General features: G+C 43.7%; 3 protein-coding genes across 5 annotated transcripts in view; 1 reads left to right on the forward strand and 2 right to left on the reverse strand.

Moving 5' to 3' along the window:
* Nucleotides 1–104: 104 nt before the first annotated feature.
* PTRHD1 (peptidyl-tRNA hydrolase domain containing 1) lies at nt 105–3,500 on the reverse strand. The gene is made up of 2 exons (XM_032652640.1): nt 3,216–3,500; nt 105–818 (listed from the first exon to the last, which is right to left on the reverse strand). Exons 1-2 carry the CDS (start codon nt 3,465–3,467, stop codon nt 648–650), a joined length of 423 nt encoding a protein of 140 aa, XP_032508531.1. The 5' UTR covers nt 3,468–3,500; the 3' UTR covers nt 105–647.
* CENPO (centromere protein O) lies at nt 3,444–16,877 on the forward strand. Its single transcript, XM_032652639.1, has 8 exons — nt 3,444–3,585; nt 3,909–4,014; nt 5,585–5,754; nt 11,787–11,904; nt 12,597–12,856; nt 13,816–13,987; nt 14,737–14,903; nt 16,307–16,877. The coding sequence occupies exons 2-7, from the start codon at nt 3,969–3,971 to the stop codon at nt 14,871–14,873; spliced, it is 903 nt and encodes a 300-aa protein (XP_032508530.1). The 5' UTR covers nt 3,444–3,585; nt 3,909–3,968; the 3' UTR covers nt 14,874–14,903; nt 16,307–16,877.
* ADCY3 (adenylate cyclase 3) overlaps nt 5,653–21,921 on the reverse strand; it is a 92,209-nt gene continuing 75,940 nt past the window's right edge. For 2 of the 3 annotated variants that reach the window (XM_032652637.1, XM_032652636.1), the window contains exons 18-23: nt 21,267–21,413; nt 20,577–20,696; nt 18,654–18,774; nt 17,888–18,012; nt 16,920–17,084; nt 5,653–5,789 (exon numbers count right to left, since the gene is read on the reverse strand). In XM_032652637.1, coding sequence (XP_032508528.1) covers nt 5,745–5,789; nt 16,920–17,084; nt 17,888–18,012; nt 18,654–18,774; nt 20,577–20,696; nt 21,267–21,413 — 723 coding nt within the window. In that variant the 3' untranslated portion in view covers nt 5,653–5,744. Of the gene's footprint in view, nt 5,790–16,141; nt 17,085–17,887; nt 18,013–18,653; nt 18,775–20,576; nt 20,697–21,266; nt 21,414–21,921 lie in introns of those variants that run through there. The other variant, XM_032652638.1, reaches the window with a different exon arrangement.

A 21,921-nucleotide genomic window follows, 5' to 3' on the forward strand; every position in this document is an offset into this window, starting at 1 on the left:
CTTGTAACCAGGATACGCTAGGCGAGCAGACCAGTGGGACACTCGTGAGCGAAATGAGAGCCTGATTCAGGGTGGTGGCACTGGAAACTATAAGAAAATAGATGTAGCACTTCACATATTTTATTAAATCAAATAAATTTTAACATCTTTGAAATGAAATTACATGTCTCAACTTAACTGGCAGCATTTCTTCTTTCTTAACAACACGTAAAATAATGGTATATCTTAAAGTTGATGGTGTCCAAGATTCAATGATTACAATACCTGGATGTGAGTAAGAAATAGGGAATTCAAAGGAAAAGTTTTAAACCTGGGTAACTGGAAGAACTCTATTATTCCTAACAAAAAAGTAAGGGTATTTCCTTGATCCCTACATAGGAGTCTAACCAAATCTCCTATTTGAGCAATGACCCATAGATGATAATGCTACTCACCTACTTTCCCCATCTGAACTTATAAATAATTAAAAGTGCTTATTAATGACAACTTTCATATCAACATGTTTTGACCCTCAAGAAACTGTCATAATTTAAAGGGAAGGGAATTGCCACTGAAAGGAGTACAGTACACGGTGCTTAGGGATGGACGGCGTGCAGTTTCTGGATCCAGCTGATACTCAAACATATCAAAGCAATCGATAACTTCAGTCATTTGAACAATCGGAACTTCTTTAAATACTGGTTCACTTCTTCCTTGGGGTAGGGACGGAGTGCAATGCAAGTGGGGATGTTCTCTGGCTGCTCCACCCACAGCTTGTGGTCAATGTTCTTCTGTTGCAGCGTCTCTGCCAGCAACTTTAAGGTGGTCTCATCTGGGGCCTACAAGGAGCAGAACACAGACTGAAAAGCCCATTTAGTAAGTGACAAAAGGCAAAGGAAAAAAAAAAAGTATGGAGGGGGGCTCCTCTTAACTGAAACTGGAGGAACAGCTCTACCAAAGAAGGAACTGTAGAGCATGTCTCTAGAAACAACAGCTTCATTGCTCCATTTGCCATTCACTCTCTGAAGGGGTGGGAGTGGGGGTGGGAATGCATTGTCAGTAATTATGCTCTACACATTTTCTAGTTCTGGTGCCTAAACAGCATCCCTAATCCCTCAGTCAGCTCTGACTTTAAGAGCTGACTACTGGAAGGATTTCTAAAATCACATCACCTCCACCTCCCTCCTACTTCCACCCTAGTCCACACAAACCTAGAAGGATTTTCTTTCTGCCAGGATAGTTCCCAGTTTTTAACTCAAGCGTGGGCAAACTATTCTCTAGTGTCCTTCTGAAACTGTTTCTCATCATCTTTATCACCCATGCTGAATCCCATTACAGGAAATAGCATAGCTATCACTCAGAAAATAAAGATACTTAGTGTGTTATGTTGCATAAGGTATATTTTTTTGCCTATGAAGGCAGAAGCCACTAAGATAACTAGAGGTTTGTCTTAATCAAATTAGAGGATGCTGGGATTGCCACTCTTAATCTGCTGAGTCCTTTGGGCATGCTGAAGAAGAATGCATTAACTTCCCCTCCCTCCTTCTTCAGCACCAGGAGCAGCACAGTACAAGTTAGAGTGAGTCCAAACCCTTGCTCTACCACTTACTGATTTGTGTGCTCTTTGATAAGTTATGTGACTTAGCTGAACCTTTGTGTCCCTGTTGTAAAATGGGACGATAATGCTTCCTAGTAGTAGTGAGATTCAATGAAATCAGGCTCAGATCTGTGCCTGACACAAAGCACCCAGTAAATGGAGTTAATTTTGGCACTGTCTTATATTTTATTGGTCTTTATGGCTACAGCACCACCTTTATTTAATTAGTGGTGACTCCTACGTCCCTTTCTTGAGTCATAGCTAACAACAGAATCATGAGATGTCTTTTAAATTCAGAGGAGTCACTTAAACTCTGTGGGCTTCAGATATCTCATCTGAGAAAAGGGGTAAATATTTTATCTGCCTGAAAGCAAGGGAGTGGGGGATGTCTGAACTACATGATTTCTTGAAGCCTTCCTATAAAATCCTATAAAAGGAATCTAAAGGAAAAACCTGTTTCTTTTCTGCCTACTTACAGATTCTCAAGACATTTTACTACAGGTTACAGTTTAATGTTTCATTACCCAACAGCAATTTTTCTCTTGAAAAATGATCTGCTTTTGCCAGCTGGCCAGGAAGGAATTACCCAACCCCTCCACCTCAGGTTTATTTATTAAAATAAATAAATTTTATGAGAAGAAAATTGCTTTAAAATGAAAGCAATATTTTTTTCATTATAAAATGTGTGCTTAATGTAGGAAACTAAAAAAAAAAAGAGAAGCATTACAAAATAACCAAAATTCCACTACCCACTCACTACTTAATATTTGGATATATTTTCTTAGTTCTTACTTTCAAAATCTGGATCACTTTGTATGTAGAATATATAGTTCAATTAGAATCGCATCATGAGCACTCTTCCATGCCAGGTAAATATGCTCCAAAAACATGATTTATGCTAGTTTCGTAATAATCCATTATAAGGGCATAAGTTTAGACAATTCATCGTACTGGAAATTTAGTGATTTCCACTTTGTTTTACTATTATAAAATGCTCCTATCCTTGTACAACGCTCTTTGGGTGCATCTTGCTATTTTCTTAGGATACATTTCTAGAGGCAGAATTGACAGAAGGTAAGGGTAAGATCTGTTTGGCTATCTGTAAAAAGAACCTTACGTCTGATGCTAGGTTCAAATTATACTAGGGTTCACATTTATTTTCAAATAATTTGGCGTCAGAACCAGGTAAATGCTCCAGTTTGACTTCACTTGCAATAAGGAACCCCGCGTCCTTACCCTTCTGGATCGGTTTTGCGAAGAGGGTTAAGGACAGTACTTTTCTGCGCAGCCATTAAAAGGCCGGCGCAGTGCACAGGTAGAAAGGCGGGTGTCGCTCCACCAGCCTCCGCCTCTTAAACAGGCATCTGTTTAAGAGGGACGCAGGTAAGACCGAAGGGGTGCGGGAAGCACTTATAACGGGCCCGATGTCCACTCGTCACACCGTCAGGCCCCGCCCAGTCAAGGTAAGGCTCCCTGGGCAATAGCTCAAGCCCCAGAAACCTTACCGAAACTTGTAAGTCAAACACCCCTCCCCACTAATGCCACACCCACTCCATGAAGTTAGGCCCTCCGACTCAAGACCACACCCTCTTCCGGTCTCGATATCCTCAAGGCCCTTCCCCCTCCGCCCGGGCCTCACCTCGAGGACCACCTTGCGCATGCGCCCCAGCTCCCGGAGGTAAGCGGCCGTGTGCGGGTGGTCCCGGTGAATGTGCAAGGCCGCGGTGGCAGCGTGACAAGCCTGTGCTACCAATGCGCCCGCTGGCCAGGAAAACGGCGCCTGTGATAGATCCTTTCGTAACACCAGGTACTGTACCAGGATCTGCGGCTCTGCGCCAGCGGCCGCCATCTTCCCGCACAACTTAAAGGCCAGGCCTATCCTCCGATGCATGCCGGGATCAGGGAGGGGCCCTGAGTGCTGCCATGTTTTTGAACGTTGGGAGTGCAAAGCACGCTGGGACTGGTTGGCTTGGATTTGAAGGCAAGCGGGAACAGCCAGAGGAGAGGAGGTAAGGGAAAGTAAGACCTAGTGGCGGTCGGGACCCGTGACGGGGTGGAAGGCTGAGCGGCATTCTTACAGCTCCTTCCGTGTGCAAGGAAGCCCGGAGGAACCAGAGGCGCGGCGTCTTAGGAGCGCGCAGGGGCGGGGAGGTAGACGTGGACACCGCCGACTCGGACCCGGGGAGCGGACCGGGCGGGTCAGGGGAGGGGAGTCCTAGCGACGACACTTGGGGTGTCCGGGGCGCACGGGTGCGTACCAGCGTTGCGTGTGCCTGCTCTCTAGGTTTGTCTGAATATGAATCGGTTCTTGCCATTTTATTTTGTCTCCAAGGACAGCCCTATTACTGGTGCTTGGACAGCTTTCTAGCAAGGCTCTTGGAAATCTGAGGAGATGGAGCTGGCGAATACTCTAAGTCAAGACGGCGAGTCCAGAGGAGGTATTCAAAGGGTCGCCTTTCCCCCCTTACTCCTGCTGCCCAAACAACGCGCAGGTTGAAAGCCCTTCCCTCCTCTAACCGATGTGTGACCTGTCCTGTTTGGGAGCAGGATGGTGAAAGGAACTAACATTGAAGACTTAAAGGGACAGGCAGCTAAGATCATTGGAGCAGGAAAAATTACTTCACATATTCTAGGCTCTTACCCCTTTCTAGACCAATAGGTTGCATTCCTAGTATGCGTTCATATTCAGAGCTACAGTTCTAGCCAATGAGCTTTCTTTACTCTTCCCAGGATTTGGGGGGAGCCATTTATGCATTACTCCCGTGGAAGAGGCAGTGACTGGTATTGGTCAGACCTGGGTTGGAGTCCTGGCTCTGCCATTATAAATACTGTGGCCTTGGGCAAGTTATTTTACTTTTCTCTGCCTCAGTGTTTTCATCTGGAAAATGGAGATGAATAATAGCATTGTGGTGGTGGCTGTGGAAATTAGATAAGTAATTCTTTTAATGCTTTTCAAGTGAAGCATTTAGCACATGCCTAATGCATAGGAAACATTAAATAAATGCTTTAATTCTTTACATGCTTTGCAAGTAAAGGATCTAGCACAAGTGTCTCTTTTTTAAATACATTTATTTTATTTAGTTTTGGCTGTGTTGGGTTTTCGTTGCTGCACGCGGGCGTTCTCCAGTTACAGTGCGCGGGCTTCTCATTGCGGTGGCTTGTTGTGGAGCACGGGCTCTAGGTGCGTGGGCTTCAGTAGTTGTGGCACGTGGGCTCGGTAGTTGTGGCGCACGGGCTTAGTTGCTCCGCGGCATGTGGGATCTTACCGGACCAGGGCTTGAACCTGTGTCCCCTGCATTAGCAGGCGGGTTCTTTAACCACTGTGCCACCAAGGAAGCCCCACAAGTGTCTTAATATGTAGGAAATGTTCACAGATGCTTCACTGCTAGAGTTGATTAGCATTATGAAACTGTGACCTTTACTATATTGGTCTTTAGTTAGTCTCCTCGGATCTGAGATTGCCTCTGAATTTCTATCTGTTGGTGAGCTTGTTTTCCTGTCTGATACCCAGTAATATTGGTGGACGGTTCCTTTCAGTGTGTGCCTTTATAGTCCTATGCTCCTAATACTTTTCAGAGTACTTATTTAAGCCTCTGTGGATGTCTAAATCCAGTTATGCATTAGCACTTTGGGAAAACATGTGTAAAACCAAAAAAAACAATTCTGCATTAAAAAAAACAATTTCTGAGAGTCTGAATTTGGTGACCCTGTTTTCCTCTGGGTCACTATTATCATAGATAACTGAGATTAGCCATTTTCAGATGATGCCCTTTTTGAACAGTCTTGGTCAGGGACTGCTTGTAGGTCAGTGTTCGGCCTAAGAGGTTGCTGATCATTGACTTCTGTTGTCAGCTCCTCCTGTTTTATAAATTGTTGGCAACGTCTCCAGTTTAGCTGACCACAGAGTTCTGGAAAAAGGGTCACCCTCTGTTCTTCCCTGAAGTGCTTCCTGTTCCTGGGGTTAGAAATCCTTAGCTTCTTGTGAAATTCCCTTTTTACTTCCCTCAGGTGTTTTAGCTCACTTGGAAAGACTAGAGACTCAAGTGAGCAGATCCCGTAAAAAAATGGAAGAGCCACAGAGCGCACAGGCAGAGGAAAGTGCTCTTGGAACCAGGATTCATGAACTGAGACGTCTGCGAGATAAGCTGAGGGCTGAAGTGAAACAACATCAAGCTAGTGTGAGTAGAAGGGTGATCGACGTTGGCAGGCTTTCCTAGAGTGTAAAAAACAAACATGATCTGGGAATTAGCAAATTTGTGTAATACGTTTTACCTGTGGTCTTACTGGATGATTTCAGTTCTTGATCCCTCAAGTGATCAAACCTGTGGAGTCGGCTAATGTCAATAGCAGCTAACAGCTGGCAGGCATTACTGATGGGCCAGGCGAATTCTTCATAATAATCTCTTAAACCTGCCCTCATAGACATGAGCCTGTTACCTTAATCTCAGCCAGACTTGGGTCATTGGTACTTTTGTCATTAGCACCATCTTTCTATAACCCAACCTGAAACCTCACAGTAAACTTTGACTTTTCCCTCTTTTCAGCTTTCTCTCTAGCCCAGGTTCAGTTAGTAAAACCTGTCAAATTCTTCTTTAGATTGTCTTTGTGCCCCTCCCCCACCCCCTGCTGTAGAGCACGTATTATCCACATGGGTCCTAAATATTTACCAGGTGATTTAGATGGCGGGATTATTGCAGCAGTCTGCTAGTTTGTTTTCTTCTGGTATTTATACTTCTCTGATAAATTCTGCACAGCCAAGAAAATCTTCATAAAACACTACATTTTTCATTAAATTACAAGTTTCCTTGCTCAAAGTGTCAGTAATTATTCATTCCTTCTGGGTTAAGGTCAGCCTTCTTTTTCTTGTCTTCCCTCCCTCTCTTCCTTTTCCCCCTTTCCTCCATTCTCTTCCAACCCCCTTCCTTTTTTATTAAAGTAAAAAATATATATATATATGTATACACATACACACATATGTGTATATATGTTGTGCACAAATCTGAAGATCCTTTTACAGAACGAACACACCCTGGTAAGTACCACACAGATCAAAGTGTAGACTACTACCAGTACCCCAGAAGTCTCCCTCTTAAATCCTCCTAGTCATTTCCCTCAAGGTAACTGCTATTCTGGTTTCTGTTACTATACATTGGTTTTACTTGTTATGGAGCTTTACATAAATTTAAAAAGTATAAACTCTGTTATGTCGGGCTGATTTTGCTGAATGTTATCTCTGTGAGGTTCATCCATATTGGTGCATGCTGTGGTCACTCTTTTATATTGCTATATATTTATTCCGTTTAAGAAATATCCCACAATTTTTTTACTTACTGTACTTACTGGTGACATTTGAGTTATCTGGATTGTTTCACTTTGGGGCTGTTAAGAATAATGCTGCTGTGAACATTGTTGTTCCTGTCTTTTGATATAAAATATATACTTTTCTGTTGAATTGCTGGGTCACAGGGTATGCAGATTATCTTTAGTAAATACTGTCGAACAGTATTTGAAAGTTATTGTACCAATCTTACATTCCCAGCAACAGTGTATAAGGTTTCCATTGTTCTGCATCTTTACTGATACTTGGTGTTGTCAGTTTTAGAAATTTTTCATTCTAGAGTGTGGGAGTAAATCATTGTGGATTAATTCGCGTTCGCCTATATAACTGATGGTTTTAAGTACCTGTTTGGACACTTGAAAATCTTCTCTTGTGAACTTCTTAAGACTTTTGCAGAATTTTTATTGGGCTGTATATCTATTAAATTGTAGAATTCTTTACACATTTTGGATATGAGTTAATTTGTTGTGTATCTGTATTCCAGATCTTTTATGGTTTTTTTTTTGTTTTTTTTTTTTTTTGCCGTACGCGGGCCTCTCACTGTCGTGGCCTCTCCCGTTGCGGAGCATAGGCTTCGGACGCGCAGGCTCAGCGGCCATGGCTCACGGGCCCAGCCGCTCCGCGGCATGTGGGATCTTCCCGGACCGGGTCACGAACCCGTGTCCCCTGCATTGGCAGGCGGACTCTCAACCACTGCGCCACCAGGGAAGCCCCAGATCTTCTTTTAAAGACTGGCTTCCCTTTTCACTCTCTAACAATGTGATGAGAAGAAAGTCTTCATTTTAATGAAGTTTGATTGAGGAATCTAACTTTATGCTTACCGTTCTTATTTCCTTTTAATCTTTGCCTAACTTTAAGAACATGAAGATATTCTGTGTTATTTTCTAAAAGCTTTATTTTACTTTTTATTTTCAGAATTACAGTCCCTCTGAAATTGATTTTTGTGTATGGTGTGAAATAGAGGTCATACTTCTTTTTTTTTTTTCCATATGGATATCCAGTTCATCCAGTACTACTTCTTGAAGACCACTCTTTTCCCACTGTATTGCAGTGGGTCTTTGGGTCCACTGTGGGCCCGCTTCTGAGTTCTGTTCTGTGCCATTGGTCTGTTTGTCTTTGTGCTAGTACCAGAGGTTGATTACTGAAAGTTTTGATACCTATAGTTTAGGTCTTCTTCAGAATTATCTTGGCTATTGTTGGCCCCTCGAATTTCGCATAAATTTGGGAATCAGCTGTCAATTTCCAAAAAGAAACCTCCTGTAGCTTTGATTGGAATTGCACTGAATCTATATATTGATTTGGAGAGGACTGAAATCTTTATAGTATTGTGTCTTCCAGTCAGTGTACATGGCGTATCTTCTAGCTTCTTGGGATGAACACTTATTGTTTTATAAGTCTTTTTTTCTCCTGTATGTGTTTAAGGTTATAAATTTCCCTCTAAGCGTAGAATCTTAGTCCATATGGGCCACAATAACAAAAGTGCCATAAACTGGATGACTTATATGCAACAAATATTTATTTTTTACAGTTTTAGATGCTGGGAAGTCCAGGATCATGGCACCAGCAAATTCAGTGTCTGAGGACTTAACTACCTCTTTGATTGTGGTCTTACTGTAACCTCACATGCCGGAAGAGGCATGCTAGCTCTTTGGCATCTCTTTTATAACGGCACTAATCCCATTTATGAGGGCTCCCCCATCATGACCTAATCACCTCCCACGGGCCCCACCTCCAAATACCATCACATTGGGCTTTAGGTTAGGTTTCTGAAGTTTGAGGGACACAAACATTCAGTTCATAGCACATGGCTTTAGCTATATCCCACAAGTTTTGGTATATCATGTTTTCATTATTTCAATTCAAAATATTTTTGATTTCCATTGTAATATCTTTTTCCCGTAGGTTTGTTTTAGAAATATATTGCTTAATTTCCAAAAATTGGGGGATTTGTTAGTAATTTTTTTAGTTACTGATTTATAGCTTAATTCCATTGTGATCAAAGAACATGACCCAGCATGTGGTCAGTTTTGATAAATGTTCCAAGTGCATTAAATGTGGGTTTTGCATTTTGGGGTACTGTATTCTCTCTATCAAATAGACCAAATATGGTCAGCATGATGTTCAGATATTTTATATCCTCACCAATTTACTTGTCAACTTGTTTATCAGTTACTGGGATAAATGTGTTGAAATCTGCTGTAATTGTGGATTTGTACATTTTTTTCCCTTTCGTTCCATTTTGCTGTATAGTAGGTACAAACAAATTTAGGATTGTTATATCTTCCTGGTTGACTTAACTTTTATCATTATGAAATGTTCCCTTTTCTTTTAGTTAAACTTCTTAAAGTCAACTTTGTCAAATATCAGTATCACTACAACAGCTCTTGTTCTTGTAAGTATCAATAGCATATAGTTAGACATTTTTAATCCAGCCTGGCAGTCTTTGTCTTTTAATTAAAGTATTTAGTCCATGAACTTTTAATATGATTACTAACATATCTGGATCTCAGTCTACCATGTTATTATTTATGATCTTATTTGTTCTTTGTTTCTCTTTTGTCCTTTCTTTCCACCTTTTGGATTGATCTTTTTTTATTATTTCACTTCTCTAATTATACATGCTTTTAGCATTCTTTTTGTGGTTATCCTCCACAAAACATGCTTTTTTTCTTACTAGAATATACTTTAGATTAGTACTTGTACCACTTTCTGGATAATTACAGAACCTTCTACCATCTTTTTCTCTCCCACACATGCAGCCTTTCATGTTATTATTGTCATATGTTAATTCTACATATACTTAAAACTGTATGAAACACTTTTGTTTGTATAGTCACTGTGCCTTTAGAGTTATATATATATATTTACCTTTTTCAGTGCTCTTTATTACTTGCTGCATTTCCAGATTTTCATCTGGGATTATTTTCCTTCAGTGTAAGTAGTTCCTTTTGGTACTACTTTCAGTGTAAATTTGTTGGAAATAAATTCTCTATTTTTGTTTGTCTGAAAATGCCATATTTCACTATATTTTTCATGTTTAAAGGGGTATTTTTGCTCGGTATAGAATTATAGATTGGAATTTATTTTCTTTTATACTTTAAACATATTTTTCCATTGTCTTCTAGTTCCATAGTTTCTGTCAGATGTTAGCCTTATTGTTTGCATATAGTGTGTCTTTTGCCCTTTGGCTGCTTCATGGTTCTGTCTTTGGGTTTTAGCAGTTTTATATCATAATGTGGCTAGGATTGGTTTTCTTTCTTCATCCAGCTTGGTGTTTGTAGCACTTCTTAAATTAATTACTTGCTGTTTTTCATTTATTTGGAAAATTTGGCCAGCATCTTTCAAATAATGCATCTGCCTCATTCTTTCCTTTATTTCTGGGGCTCCCAAGTGTGGAGTTTTTGTTTTGTTTTTATTGTGACCTATGTCTTGTATCTTTAATCTAGATAAGAAAATATACCTATTTTCTACTTTTTCTGTGTGTCCAGTCAGCTTTTAAACCTGTTGAATTCCTGATTTTGGTTATTGTATTTTTTGGATTTAGGATTTTCATCTGACTTTAATAGATTCCAGCCCCTTCGTGTGAGTTCTTCATCTTTTAATCTATTTTAATGACTATGCCTAATAACTCAAATAGCTGAATCCCTTTGGATCTGCTTCTGTTGTCTTCTTTTTTCTCCTGGTTTTCAGAGGTCTGTTCCTCTTCCCTGATATGCTTTTTTTTTTTTCAGTGATGGGTGTCATATGAAAAAATATAGGGATTCTGAACTATGTCTTCTTCCTCCAGAAAGAATTTCATTTTTTTTCTGACAGGCAGATAGCATATGGGCATTATCACCTTAATCCTTGAAGTAGTCTGTTTCTGGTTTGCCCTTACTCCTAGGGTGTAGTCCTTTGGTGGGGGGCGGGGGGACCTCACTTGAAAGCTTGGGTGTGTTGGGAACAGATCTGTCAAGATCCCCCTTCTTTGGCAGGCCCTGATCTCCAGAATCTCTGCTTAGCTTTTTAACTTTCAGGAGCTTCTTTCTGTTTTGGTTTCTAAGTACCCAGTCACACATAGGCAGTTTAGGATTTGGCAAGTGCCTGGAGGGCAAGTTGTATGCAGAATGTTGGGTTCCCTTTTCTATAGTTTGACCCACAGGAAGGCTGCTCTGGTAACCTTGATTTCCAGTTTTTGTTTCCCTGGCATGGTGAGACTGCTACAAAATTTAGCCTGCAGCTTTCTACTTGGCCTGTATGCCTTGTGATTAAAATCAGCAAACGCTCTGGGGGGGAAAACCTCAGGAAATCCCAGCTAACTTCAGAGCATTTATCTTTAGTCTTCAATCTGGCTATTTTGGTGATTCTCCAGTGCCTTCGGGCCATTTTCTGTTTGTTTACTTGCATGATTGCTTATTCCTCTTTGGTATTTGATCCAGCTTGTGTAGTTGTCTCAGAGGGAGAGTTAGTCCAATACCTCCTACTGGGCCGTATCTCGCAGCGTGTGGCTTAGAGTCAGTATTTCTCATCCTGGCACTTGAAAACCTGCACAGTCTGACCCAAACCAACTTTCCCAGCCTTGCCTCTTCGCAGCTGTTTTTGCTTCCTAGACTTTCCTGACATCCTTTTCTTTCTCCTCTCACAGTATTCTCCATGCCAACCAAGTTTATTGTTGTCCAGGCCAGCACAATTTCTACTTCTGATTCCTAGCACTGTAACCCACAAGATTCTTCCTCTGCTGTTAATTCATAGCACCAGGTGGCTATGTAGCATTTCTTGATCGATTATATAATAAAAAAATATTGTGCATTTAAATTTTTTCCAGGTAGGTGAGGGCATGGGATTTCTATTATGCCCCTTTGTACCCAGTCTGATCTGCTACATATCTCGCAGGTTAAAGCATCTACTACCAATGTAGAACCCGACCAAACATTAGAGATTACTGAGCAAGAAAGTTTGAAGAGAAAACGGGAAAACGTGAAAGCCATTCTGCAGGCATATCGTTTTACAGGTACAGTTTTTTTCTGACCTGTTTCAGTCTGGGTCTCTTGTCTCTAGTGAGTTAGTTTGCAAGATGTATTGTAAGTCCTGGACTTACTTCATGAACATTGACTTTTGCCCCCTTCGACATACACACACAAAGCTGCCATGCTATTCATGGGCAACTTGACCTACAGGATTGGCCTCTTTGTGCAGCAGCAGGTTGACTGGTGGCTGGCTTAGACTGTTCATTTTTCGCAGTTTGACATGTGCTAGATGGTGTGCTAGAACTTCCTTTACTGCTGGCTTGCTTTATGCCACTGGTCAAATAGTTTGAACCCCTCAAGTCTCTGTTTCACCATTAAAATGAGGATTTATTTACCTATTATCTGTATCATAAGAGGACTGTGGGAAGACGTGGGGACTACCATAATTATTTGACACTCAGGAAAAAAGAAGCATAGGTAAACTGAAAAGTTCAAAATCTCTTCCTCAGTAATTTAATATTTAGGATGCTCTTTCTTTCCCACCATTCTTCTGTGGTTTTATCAACTCAAAGTGAGCCAGAGTCAGTGAGAAGAAAGAGTCTGTTGTCATTCATTCAACGAGACTTTGAGCCCATGATGTATGTAACTAGGCAGTGCTGAGGGGACTGGGATGCACAGGTGAATAGGATTCTGCCTTTGCCTGACATCTCTTAAGGTATCGTCTTACTTGTCTCAGGGATCAGTGGGAAACTGACCAGCCGAGGAGTCTGTGTCTGCATCAGCACTGCTTTTGAGGGGAATCTGCTGGATTCCTATTTTGTGGACCTTGTCATGCGGAAACCACTTCAGATACATCACCATTCGATTCCAGTCTTCATTCCCCTGGAGGAGATATCTGCAAAATACTTACAGACTAATATTCAGCACTTCCTGTTCACTCTCTGCGAGTACCTGAATGCTTACTCTGGGAGGAAGTACCAGGCAGATCGACTTCAGGTATCTGCGATCTTATAAAGCATTTTGTGAGCCCAGATGAGCTTAAAAGGAAAAAAAGGGACATGTTCTTTTTTTGTACTTTCAAATGTTTCATAACTCTGAGCCGGAAGTTTGACCACTGTCCTTCTAATGCTTGTTTCTTATTAATATACAAGCTATTTTCCACCTTCTCTTCTCTTGAAACTCTGGATGATGTTGAAGCATGGATACCAGTTAAGGGATTATTCACTCATGAATGGTGATTCTCAAGCTTTTGAACTTGACCCTTCCTTTGCCTCACAAAGTGGTAGGGTACAGTTGCTATACTTTTAATTCAACAGGAATTTATAGAGTACCTACTATGTGCCGGGTGTCTTGCTGAACCTTGGGTATAGGTGCAAAGCAGAATAATGGTTTCTTGAAATACCACAGAGGAATACTCTCCATCTTTGCCTAAGCTCTGGCTTACCTTCTATTTAGGGTTGCAGTTGAGCTTAGGGTTGAGGTAAAAAGGGAAAAAAAAGGTAGGAAATGAATGCAAATAGGGAATAAGTGACTCTTAAAATAAGTGACTCTTATACCTCTTTACGCTTTTGGAATGACTCTGAAGCTCCTGGTTGTCAGATAAACTGATATGTAGCCTGGTTGTCAGATAAACAAATTGGTACGTGAATGTAGACATGAAGCACCTCAGCCATATATATGTGTTAATGCAGTTCTTGGCAGAAATAGTATCTCCCCTGTATCCCCAGCCCCTGGCCATTTACTTAGACTCTAGGCTGCTACCAGTTCTTAATTATCTTATAAATCTCTGTCATTTGTCCTTTTTTCAGGCCTTTCTCTGTCCTTCATTTATTGCTGAGATTTAATTAATAGGCCCTGTTTTTGGTAGACATGTTTGAAGCGTCATAACCACTCACTGCCTTTGGAGTTGTAATTGTCATATACTTTGTGTCTCTTTTGATCCTCACCCCCATCAGAGTGACTTTGAAGCCTTTCTGGCTGGGCCTTTGCAGAGAAACTCACTGTGCAACTTGCTGTCATTTACTTACAAAGCGGAGCCGGAAGGCCAGTTCTTCCCATTTTGTGCTAGACTGCTATATAAGGACCTCACGACAACTCTTCCAACTGATGTCACTGTTACTTATCAAGGTAAGAGGAAGGATACCTCCAGGAAGAAACTGTAATATGCCTGGGTTACTCAGGTTGATTGAGACAAGGTGAAATAGACTACATCAGTTGGGCCTCCAGACACTTTCTTCTGTTTATGTACTATGAACAGAAAAATATGAAGACAGATACCAAGAATATCTTCCTTGTTTCTACCAAATTTTCCTCTCCTCTTTGTAAGTAGTAAACACAATTATCCTAGTTTTCCTTTCTCCTTTGCTCCATCCAACTCCGCTAGAGTTCTTTCAGCTTATGATTTGTTTTCATTGGAGACCCCTCTTAGACAGCTAATGAGGCTGTGTCATAGGGTCACTGTGGTGGAGAGAGCCAAGACTCGTTTCACTGTGAAACCAAGTAGACATGACAAGTCAGCATATACTTAGCTCTCCAGAGACTTCTCTAAATGAGAATTTTTCAGGGATGGCTGAGACATTTGCTATGACTTTGTTTTCGTTAAGTGTACCATAGTACATGGGCGATAATGAGAAAAAGGATAAAATGTTTTTACGAGGAAGAAATTTTGAAGCTGCCACAGGTTTCACATCATAGGCTTTTGATTTCTCTGGGCAGAGTTTCTGGTCTCAAACTTTCATTGGACCAGTAAGGGGCAAGCCTCTCTCAGCTCCAGACCAAATTAAAAAAAAAGTTAGATGGGTCCAGAATATTAGTGATCCAAGTTCTGATTCCTACAGTTGCACTAAATGAGATTGATAGGTTCTATCTTTTTCTAGGGACGGATGCATTATCCACCACACAGGAAGAACAGCGAGCAGCCCATGAAGATCTGTTTTTTACAAAGCCCCTACATCAAGTGTTTACTTCATTTGCAAGAAAAGGAGACAAGCTGGATATGAGCCTGGTCTCCTAGAATATTATTTTCATTGGGAACACATCAGAAGTGAGTAAACTAGTACTGACCACAGTTGCAAGCAAGGTCCTGGGAACTGAAAACTGTTGAAAGGCTCAGACTCCTTGCCTGGGGACCGTCCTTGCAATGAGAACAGACACCCACCTCACCAGCATGGTTAGGGACAAGTTTGAGTCTGTAGACACTGGCATTTTCAGACAGTTCTCCGTGATTGCCTGGTCACTTGTTACAATGCTCAAGAGTATCTCTTCTCTTGAGAGATTGATTTGATCATACATTTTAGCTAAAAATCAGAGTGGTCTGTGGGGGTAATAGAGGGCATTTTGTGAAAAAGGGAGTATGTACCATACAATTGAAGAGTATTTCTAGCTTTTATGATACCTTCAAGTAATTTTGCCTTACTTTCTTTCCTTATCTGTGACTTTTGAAAAGAAAGTTCTTAGAACACTCTAGGTTCATGATATGACATGAATCATATAGTTAAGAAGGGAAGTGTGTTTAATCTTTGGTTTGGAATGGAATATTCTAGGTCACTGCTTTACAAAGAATATGGCATGAGAAAGTACTATGGATAAAATAATCAGGGTTCCATGTATCTCACGTCGTTTCCTAGAACATGTTAGTAGAGCACAGAATGTATTAAGCTCAGCGGTAAAAAAGCATGATCAGAAGTCTCCTCAAAGTTTGATCACTGCAGAGGGAAGCGGATCCCTCTCCTTTATCTCTTCCCTCTCCTGCAAGCTCCAGGCCCTGGCTGTACATGTATCTTCCTCATCTCCTCGTCCAGTTAGGGTACCACTTCTTGTAACCATGGCCTCTGCTCTGCTGGTGCTTTTTGTTCCTTGGCTTGGGAGTATACGCAGGGCTAGTGCTCGGATGTAAAAACCTGTCATCGTGCTATTTTAATTCCTGTCCCGTTTCCCGCCCCACCCCCCCAGTCACAAATAGGAGTCATTACCACCTGTACTGCCCAAGGCCAAGACCTGATGGCCACGCAGCAACCTGCAGGTGTGGCAGCCCCAGCTAACTCTGGGAGGAGCACAGGGGAATGGTCAAGCCAGCTTGGACCACCATTTAGAAAGAAGCAGCTTAAGAACAGGGCAAGGTCCTAGTTTAAGCTCTTGCCTTCCAGGCACATGGTGAGGACCAGTGTGGGAGGCAGCAAAGCACTTCTCAGGTGAGGGCTGTTAACAGAATTTTCCCAATGATCGCATTCAAGCTGAATAAAGCTTTTAATAAAAGTCTTGTTCTTTATCAATACCTGTAAATTCGCTTTTAAAGCAGTAGCAAACGCGACTGTAGCAAGAGCTCAAAAGGCAAGGCAATATCGGAAAGTGTTTTTTAACAGAAAGTTAAAAATATAAATGTAGAAGATCTGTTTATATATTTTTCTTTCAGAAATAAAGTCCCTTTCCCTCCCTCCCTCCCACCAGGTAAAAGGAAATATTGCACTTTCTGCTCTCATGACTAAGGTGACTGACTGGGGTTCCAGAAGAACCTTTCAAGATTATCAGGACGAGGCCCGTCACGTAACTCGGACCACAGAGGCAAGCAGGTCTTCAGAGTGAAAAGCACTGCTTCCAAGTTCTAGCTGGGGACAGAGCAGCTGCCAGCCCTGCTGTAAACAGAGCTGCCCACCCTGTGCTCCCAGCCAGGCCCAAAGGCAGCAGCCTTGTTCTGCCTCTGGTACATTCCTGCTCACAGTGGCCACGGCCTCTCTGGGGGAGGAGGGCTGGTCGAAACTAGGGCTCTGGAAGGTTACTCCAGTACTATGCCTAAGAGCCCTACTCTCTGGGGAAGCTACAGGCACTACAGGCACACCAAGGAATAGTATGGCCACCCTCAGAGCTCACACGTCCATAAACAAATGAAGGCTTGAGGAGATTTAAACCTAACATCTACGTGAGTGTGCGCCTCAACAGCTTGGGAATGCTGGGACTTGGTCACTTGTCCTTTCCCAAGGCCTGCCTTTGATTCCAGAAAATAAACTCTCCCTCCCGTGTGGACTCTCGTGGGTCTCGAGGCCATTCAGGAGTTGTCTACTACCTGGTGGGGCAGTGTAACCGAGGAGCCATTAGGGAACGTGGCAGGCTTCTCTCGCCCCTTCAAGAAGAAGGTTAGCAGCTCCCCCTTCCCTTTCACAAAGATGGGCCCTCTCCTCACAAAGCGGAAGCCGTACTCTCGAAGGATGACTTGAGTTTCTTCCACCACCTGTAGAGGGAGAACCGAGAGTGTCGGCTTAGAGAGTGAACCTGGGCCGAGGGGCCTGGTGCTACCCACGCAGGGTCCCCGTCCACAGGCTCCCAGCGCTCTTCTGCCCCTTCCAGCCTGTGTACCGGTTGGGGGGGGGGTGGGGTTTGCCTGGCCCGCCCCTCTGTAACCTTTGTGCTCCCTCTCCTAGGAGGTCAGCCACAGGTCGCCTTGCTTGGCAACTTGTATGCCTGCTTTTCTGTCCCCTTTGCCCTTCTTGTGGAGCTTTCCTGCCAGAGCTAGTGATACAGATCAGGGTGGTTTTGGGGGGAGCTGTTGGAGGCCCAAGGTGTCACTGGTTCACACCAAGAGGCAGGACATGCTTTTTTTTTTTTTTTTGGCGCAGTACGCGGGCCTCTCACTGCTGTGGCTTCTCCCGTTGCGGAGCACAGGCTCTGGACGCGCAGGCTCAGCGGCCATGGCTCACGGGCCCAGCCGCTCCGCGGCATGTGGGATCTTCCCAGACCAGGGCATGAACCTGCGTCCCCTGCCTTGGCAGTCGTACTCTCAACCACTGCGCCACCAGGGAAGCCCAAGCAGGGCATTCTTTTATCCAGAACTTAAACCTGCATTTTGTATATGGGTTTGAAGTATTTTTTCCGTTTTACTGAAGCATCTCTTCCCACTCCTGCCCTTGATCTCAGCATTGCCAACTTAACGTTCTGGGCCAACAGAAAGGAGGCGGTAGTGCCCAGCAAAACATGCATTATTCCGATTCCACTCCCTGGATCTGAGCACACGGTCGGCTCTGTTGCTAGATGTACCTGAATGTTGCCCATGACCCCTGTGGACTCCATCCTGCTGGCTACGTTGACTGTATTGCCCCAGATGTCATAGTGTGGTTTCCGGGCTCCGATGACGCCAGCCAGTACCCCTCCTTTGTTCATGCCTGAGGTAGAAGCACAGAATTCAGCACAGCCCCATCTCAGAAGCCACCAACTCTTCTCACGGAATTTGCCACCTGGCTCCAACCACAAAGCTCCTAGTTATGTAACACTCCTCGTCAAGCCTAAGCTACCAGAGGACAGAAGTCACGTGTCCTTCTCACCCTCCTTGCTCTGTGCTCGGTAAATGTCAGCCACCGCAATATACTAACTCATTTAGGACAGAAGTTGCCAGTTTCTCTCTTGGCACACCTGGTACTTCAAGTCTCCTGTGACCTTGCCCAGGATCGAGACCCCCTTCCCAGTAGTGGGTGGCAGGTGACATGAATCCTAACAGGCTGGACTGAGGTGAACAAGGCCCTCAGGCACAGAAGATTCCCTGGAAAGGTAGACAAACTCAAGTCCCAGCCAGATTCAGAAGGAAGGCCATCATCGTCAACAGCGTGGGACAGGGATGGCTGACCATTTCATCGCACTTTCAGTTCCATCATCAGCCTAAAGACCGGTAAGGTCCCTTCCAGCTCGGTGAGTATGACCCTCCCCAGCCCAAACGCCTCAGGTGTTTCTAAGCCCCATCCTCCCCGATTTGCCGAGCCCCCTGCACTAGGGGGAGCACGGCAGGAGTGGGCGAGCCGAGAGGCCTTACCGATGCGCAACATGAAGTTATTGAAGGACTGGTTGTTGATGTTGGTGAGCGTGTCTTTCATGGCAAGCGCGAAGTCGGCCAGATCCGCCAGGTGCTGCCAGCGCTCCTTGTCTGACCTCTCCTGCACGAGAAAACAACCATGAGCGCCAGGGCCAGCCGAGCGCCTTCCTCCCTTCACCTGCTAGTTACAGGCTTTGTTCTGCACTTCCTCCCACAGGGGAGCCAGGGACCTCTTTAGCTCTGACTTGTCACTGTGACAGCTCACCTGGGTCCCTCTGGGTCCAGGGCAAGGATGGGCAGAGGTGGTGGGGAAGGCAAATCCTTCCCAGCCCAGCTGCTGTCTGCCATGCATCTGGCAGGGTCGTGTCACCACCCTGTCTGAACCTGGCCTTTGAATTTTGTATCGTTGTCCTCATTTTGTTTCTTCAAGTAATTGTAAGCACTTGAGGGTGATGACCATTCTAGATGTGTTTCTTTAACCTCATCCATAAAGTAGAGATGGCAGTAGGACTTACACTGTACAGCACAGTTGTGAAATAAACTAGGGTAATGTTTTAAGAACAGCCCTTGGGACCAGGGTCCCCACAGTTCACTTCCTCTCCCTCTGGCGCTAAGCACAGCTGGCCTCACAGGGCTGAGCTAACTGGAGAATAATCTGTCAGCCAGTGAGCGTTAACGACTTCCCTCTCCTAACAAAACCATTTCCCCAGCCCGGACATCTTCACTGTTACATAACTGTGTAGGTAGTTCCTGCTCCCCGGTTCTTATGAAAGTATAGAGCATTAAGAGGGCATGGCCACAGGCACATGAAAAGATGCTCAACATTGCTAATTATTAGAGAAATGCAAATCAAAACTACAATGAGGTACCACCTCACACCAGTCAGAATGGCCATCATTAAAAAGTCTACAAATAACAAATGCTGGAGAGGGTGTGGAGAAAAGGGAACCCTCCTACACTGTTGGACCCCACTATGGAGGGTCCTCAAAAAACTAAAAATAGAGTTGCTGTATGTTCCTCCACTCCTATTCCTAGGCATACATCTGGAGAAAATTTTAATTTGAAAAGATACATGTACCCCAGTGTTCAATGTAGCGCTATTCACAATAGCCAAGACATGGAAACAACCTAAATGTCCATCAGCAGATCAATGGATAAAGAAGATGTGGTACATGTATACAATGGAATATTACTCAGCCATAAAAGAATGAAATAATGCCATTTGCAGCAACATGAATGTTGGACCTAGAGATTACCATGCTAAGTGAAGTAAGTCAGGAAGACAAATACCGTATAGTGTCACTTACATGTGGGATCTATATGATACAAATGAACTTATCTACGAAACAGAAACAGACTCATGGATGTAGAGAACAGACTTGTGGTTGCCAAGGAGGTCGGGGGTTGGGGAGGGAGGGACTGGGAGTTTGGGGTTAGCAGATACCAACTATTATATAGAGAATGGTTAAACAAGGTCCTACTGTAGAGCACAGAGAACTATATTCAATATCCTGTAATAAACCATAATGGAAAAGAATACGAAAAAGAATGTATGTATATGTGTATAACTGAATCATTTTGCTGTACAGTACAAATTAACATTGTAAATCAACTATACTTCAGTAAAATAAATTTTTTAAAAAAAAGAGGATATGGCCACAGTTACCCAAACCATCTCACGCCCGGCCTAAGCTGTGGAACAGCAGTGGGGGGCCATGTGTGTTCCCCTCTCTCTGCTTATTAAACTCATAAACCTGGTTTTATATTTGCACCGCGTGGTGCTAGTTGGGTGTGTGTCTGTGACCCCTTCGCACAACAGTACTTAATGGCAGCTACTTTTATTATGACATCGTTTCCCACGTGCTACGTGTAGGCTGCCTCTCTCTTGCCCCATCTCCTCTAGACATTGAGCTGGTTAGCTACCTTGTTGGAGCTGGTAAAGCCATTGGTGTTGACATCTGGGGTGACTCCTGAAGCTGCCATGTAGGTGCTGCCAATGGTTTTGATCTTGGTGATGACCCGAAACTTGGGATTGTCCAGGAGCTGAGGCCAGTAGTAAGGAAGACAGAACTGTCAGCAGTCGACGGAGATGAACGAGCCACAACTAAATGACAGATCTGCCTGTTTACAACAAGCCCACGAGACATCTAAGATGTTTTCCTGTAATAGCTTCATCCAGCCGACATCTGCCACATGATCCTGGGCCAATGTCCCGATATTCTGAGCCTCAGTTTCTACCACCTGAACACTGGGATGAAAGTGCCAGTCTCCTAGGGTGGGTGAGCATCTACATAAAAGCATTTCCCCTGATATACAAGTTACCTGATAAATGTCTACTGAATCTGAATTTGAGGGTAGGAGGAATCGGAGGGGCCTCAGGGTCTTGTTTTGGCCAGACCCATGAACTTGTAGGTGATTTCCCAGGCTCTCACCTGGGACCCAGCATCTCCAGATGGCTGGAGAAGCCCCTCTGTTACGCGGAGGGGCTTTTATGGGGAAACACAGCCAGAGTAACTCTCTAACTTCCCTCTGACTTCTGCAGCCTTTCCTGGGCTGCAATCTGGAAGGGCTGGCTCTGTGGCAGGGGGAGGGGGCCGCAGGATGGTCACTTACAGAGTCAAAATCTGAGATGATCTCATTGAGGAAGCGCAGACACTCAATGCCACCGTTATTGATGCTCTCCTCTGTGTAGAAGTCAGCAAAGTTGGGCAGGGAGGCAAACATGACTCCAATCTCGTCATAAGACTGACTGTACAGCTCCTAAAAAGAGGCGGGGCCGAAGTGCTCAGAAAAGTCTAAGTGAATAATGTGCTATAGAAATGAATCTGTCTTCCATACCCATGACACGCACACTCAGCTTTTTGGACACACACATCTCCCGGACTATCCCAACTTTGAATTATTAGAAAGTAGCTCATCACAATTAATAACTAAAAAAGAGCTTCACTAGTCCCTGCAACAGCTCCAGCTCTGTGAAGAGGGTGGGGTGGAGCTGGAAGTGAGGCATGGGAACCAGTCTGAGATGATCATGGTCGGCAGAAAGGTGGGCTCCACCAAGGCCTTGGCTTCTTAAATGGGCCTCCCAGAGGTGTGTGGCCCATGGAAGCAATGTCTATGGCAGCGCCCTTTACCAAGCCTGTGAAATTCTTCTTTTGCTTCTAGTGTTGTGGTGCTGGGTAGGTCCAGCCCTACCTGGGCCCCCAGGCCATGTCATAAGAAGACAGAAAGCCAGAAGATGACACACAGGCTCATGGCTCCAGCACAGGGC

This window comes from Phocoena sinus, chromosome 13, assembly GCF_008692025.1.
Source record: "Phocoena sinus isolate mPhoSin1 chromosome 13, mPhoSin1.pri, whole genome shotgun sequence".
NCBI lineage: Eukaryota > Metazoa > Chordata > Mammalia > Artiodactyla > Phocoenidae > Phocoena > Phocoena sinus.

What these genes read in the sequence shown, in the direction of transcription:
- CENPO (XM_032652639.1), top strand. Translation starts at nt 3,969, where the DNA reads ATGGAGCTGGCGAATACTCTAAGTCAAGACGGCGAGTCCAGAGGAG. An exon ending in TGAAACAACATCAAGCTAGT is followed by an intron (nt 5,755 to 11,786) that starts GTGAGTAGAAGG and finishes CATATCTCGCAG; the next exon opens with GTTAAAGCATCTACTACCAA. An exon ending in TGTCACTGTTACTTATCAAG is followed by an intron (nt 13,988 to 14,736) that starts GTAAGAGGAAGG and finishes ATCTTTTTCTAG; the next exon opens with GGACGGATGCATTATCCACC.
- PTRHD1 (XM_032652640.1), bottom strand. Translation starts at nt 3,467, where the DNA reads ATGCATCGGAGGATAGGCCTGGCCTTTAAGTTGTGCGGGAAGATGGCG. An exon ending in TGCGCAAGGTGGTCCTCGAG is followed by an intron (nt 819 to 3,215) that starts GTGAGGCCCGGG and finishes TGCTCCTTGTAG; the next exon opens with GCCCCAGATGAGACCACCTT.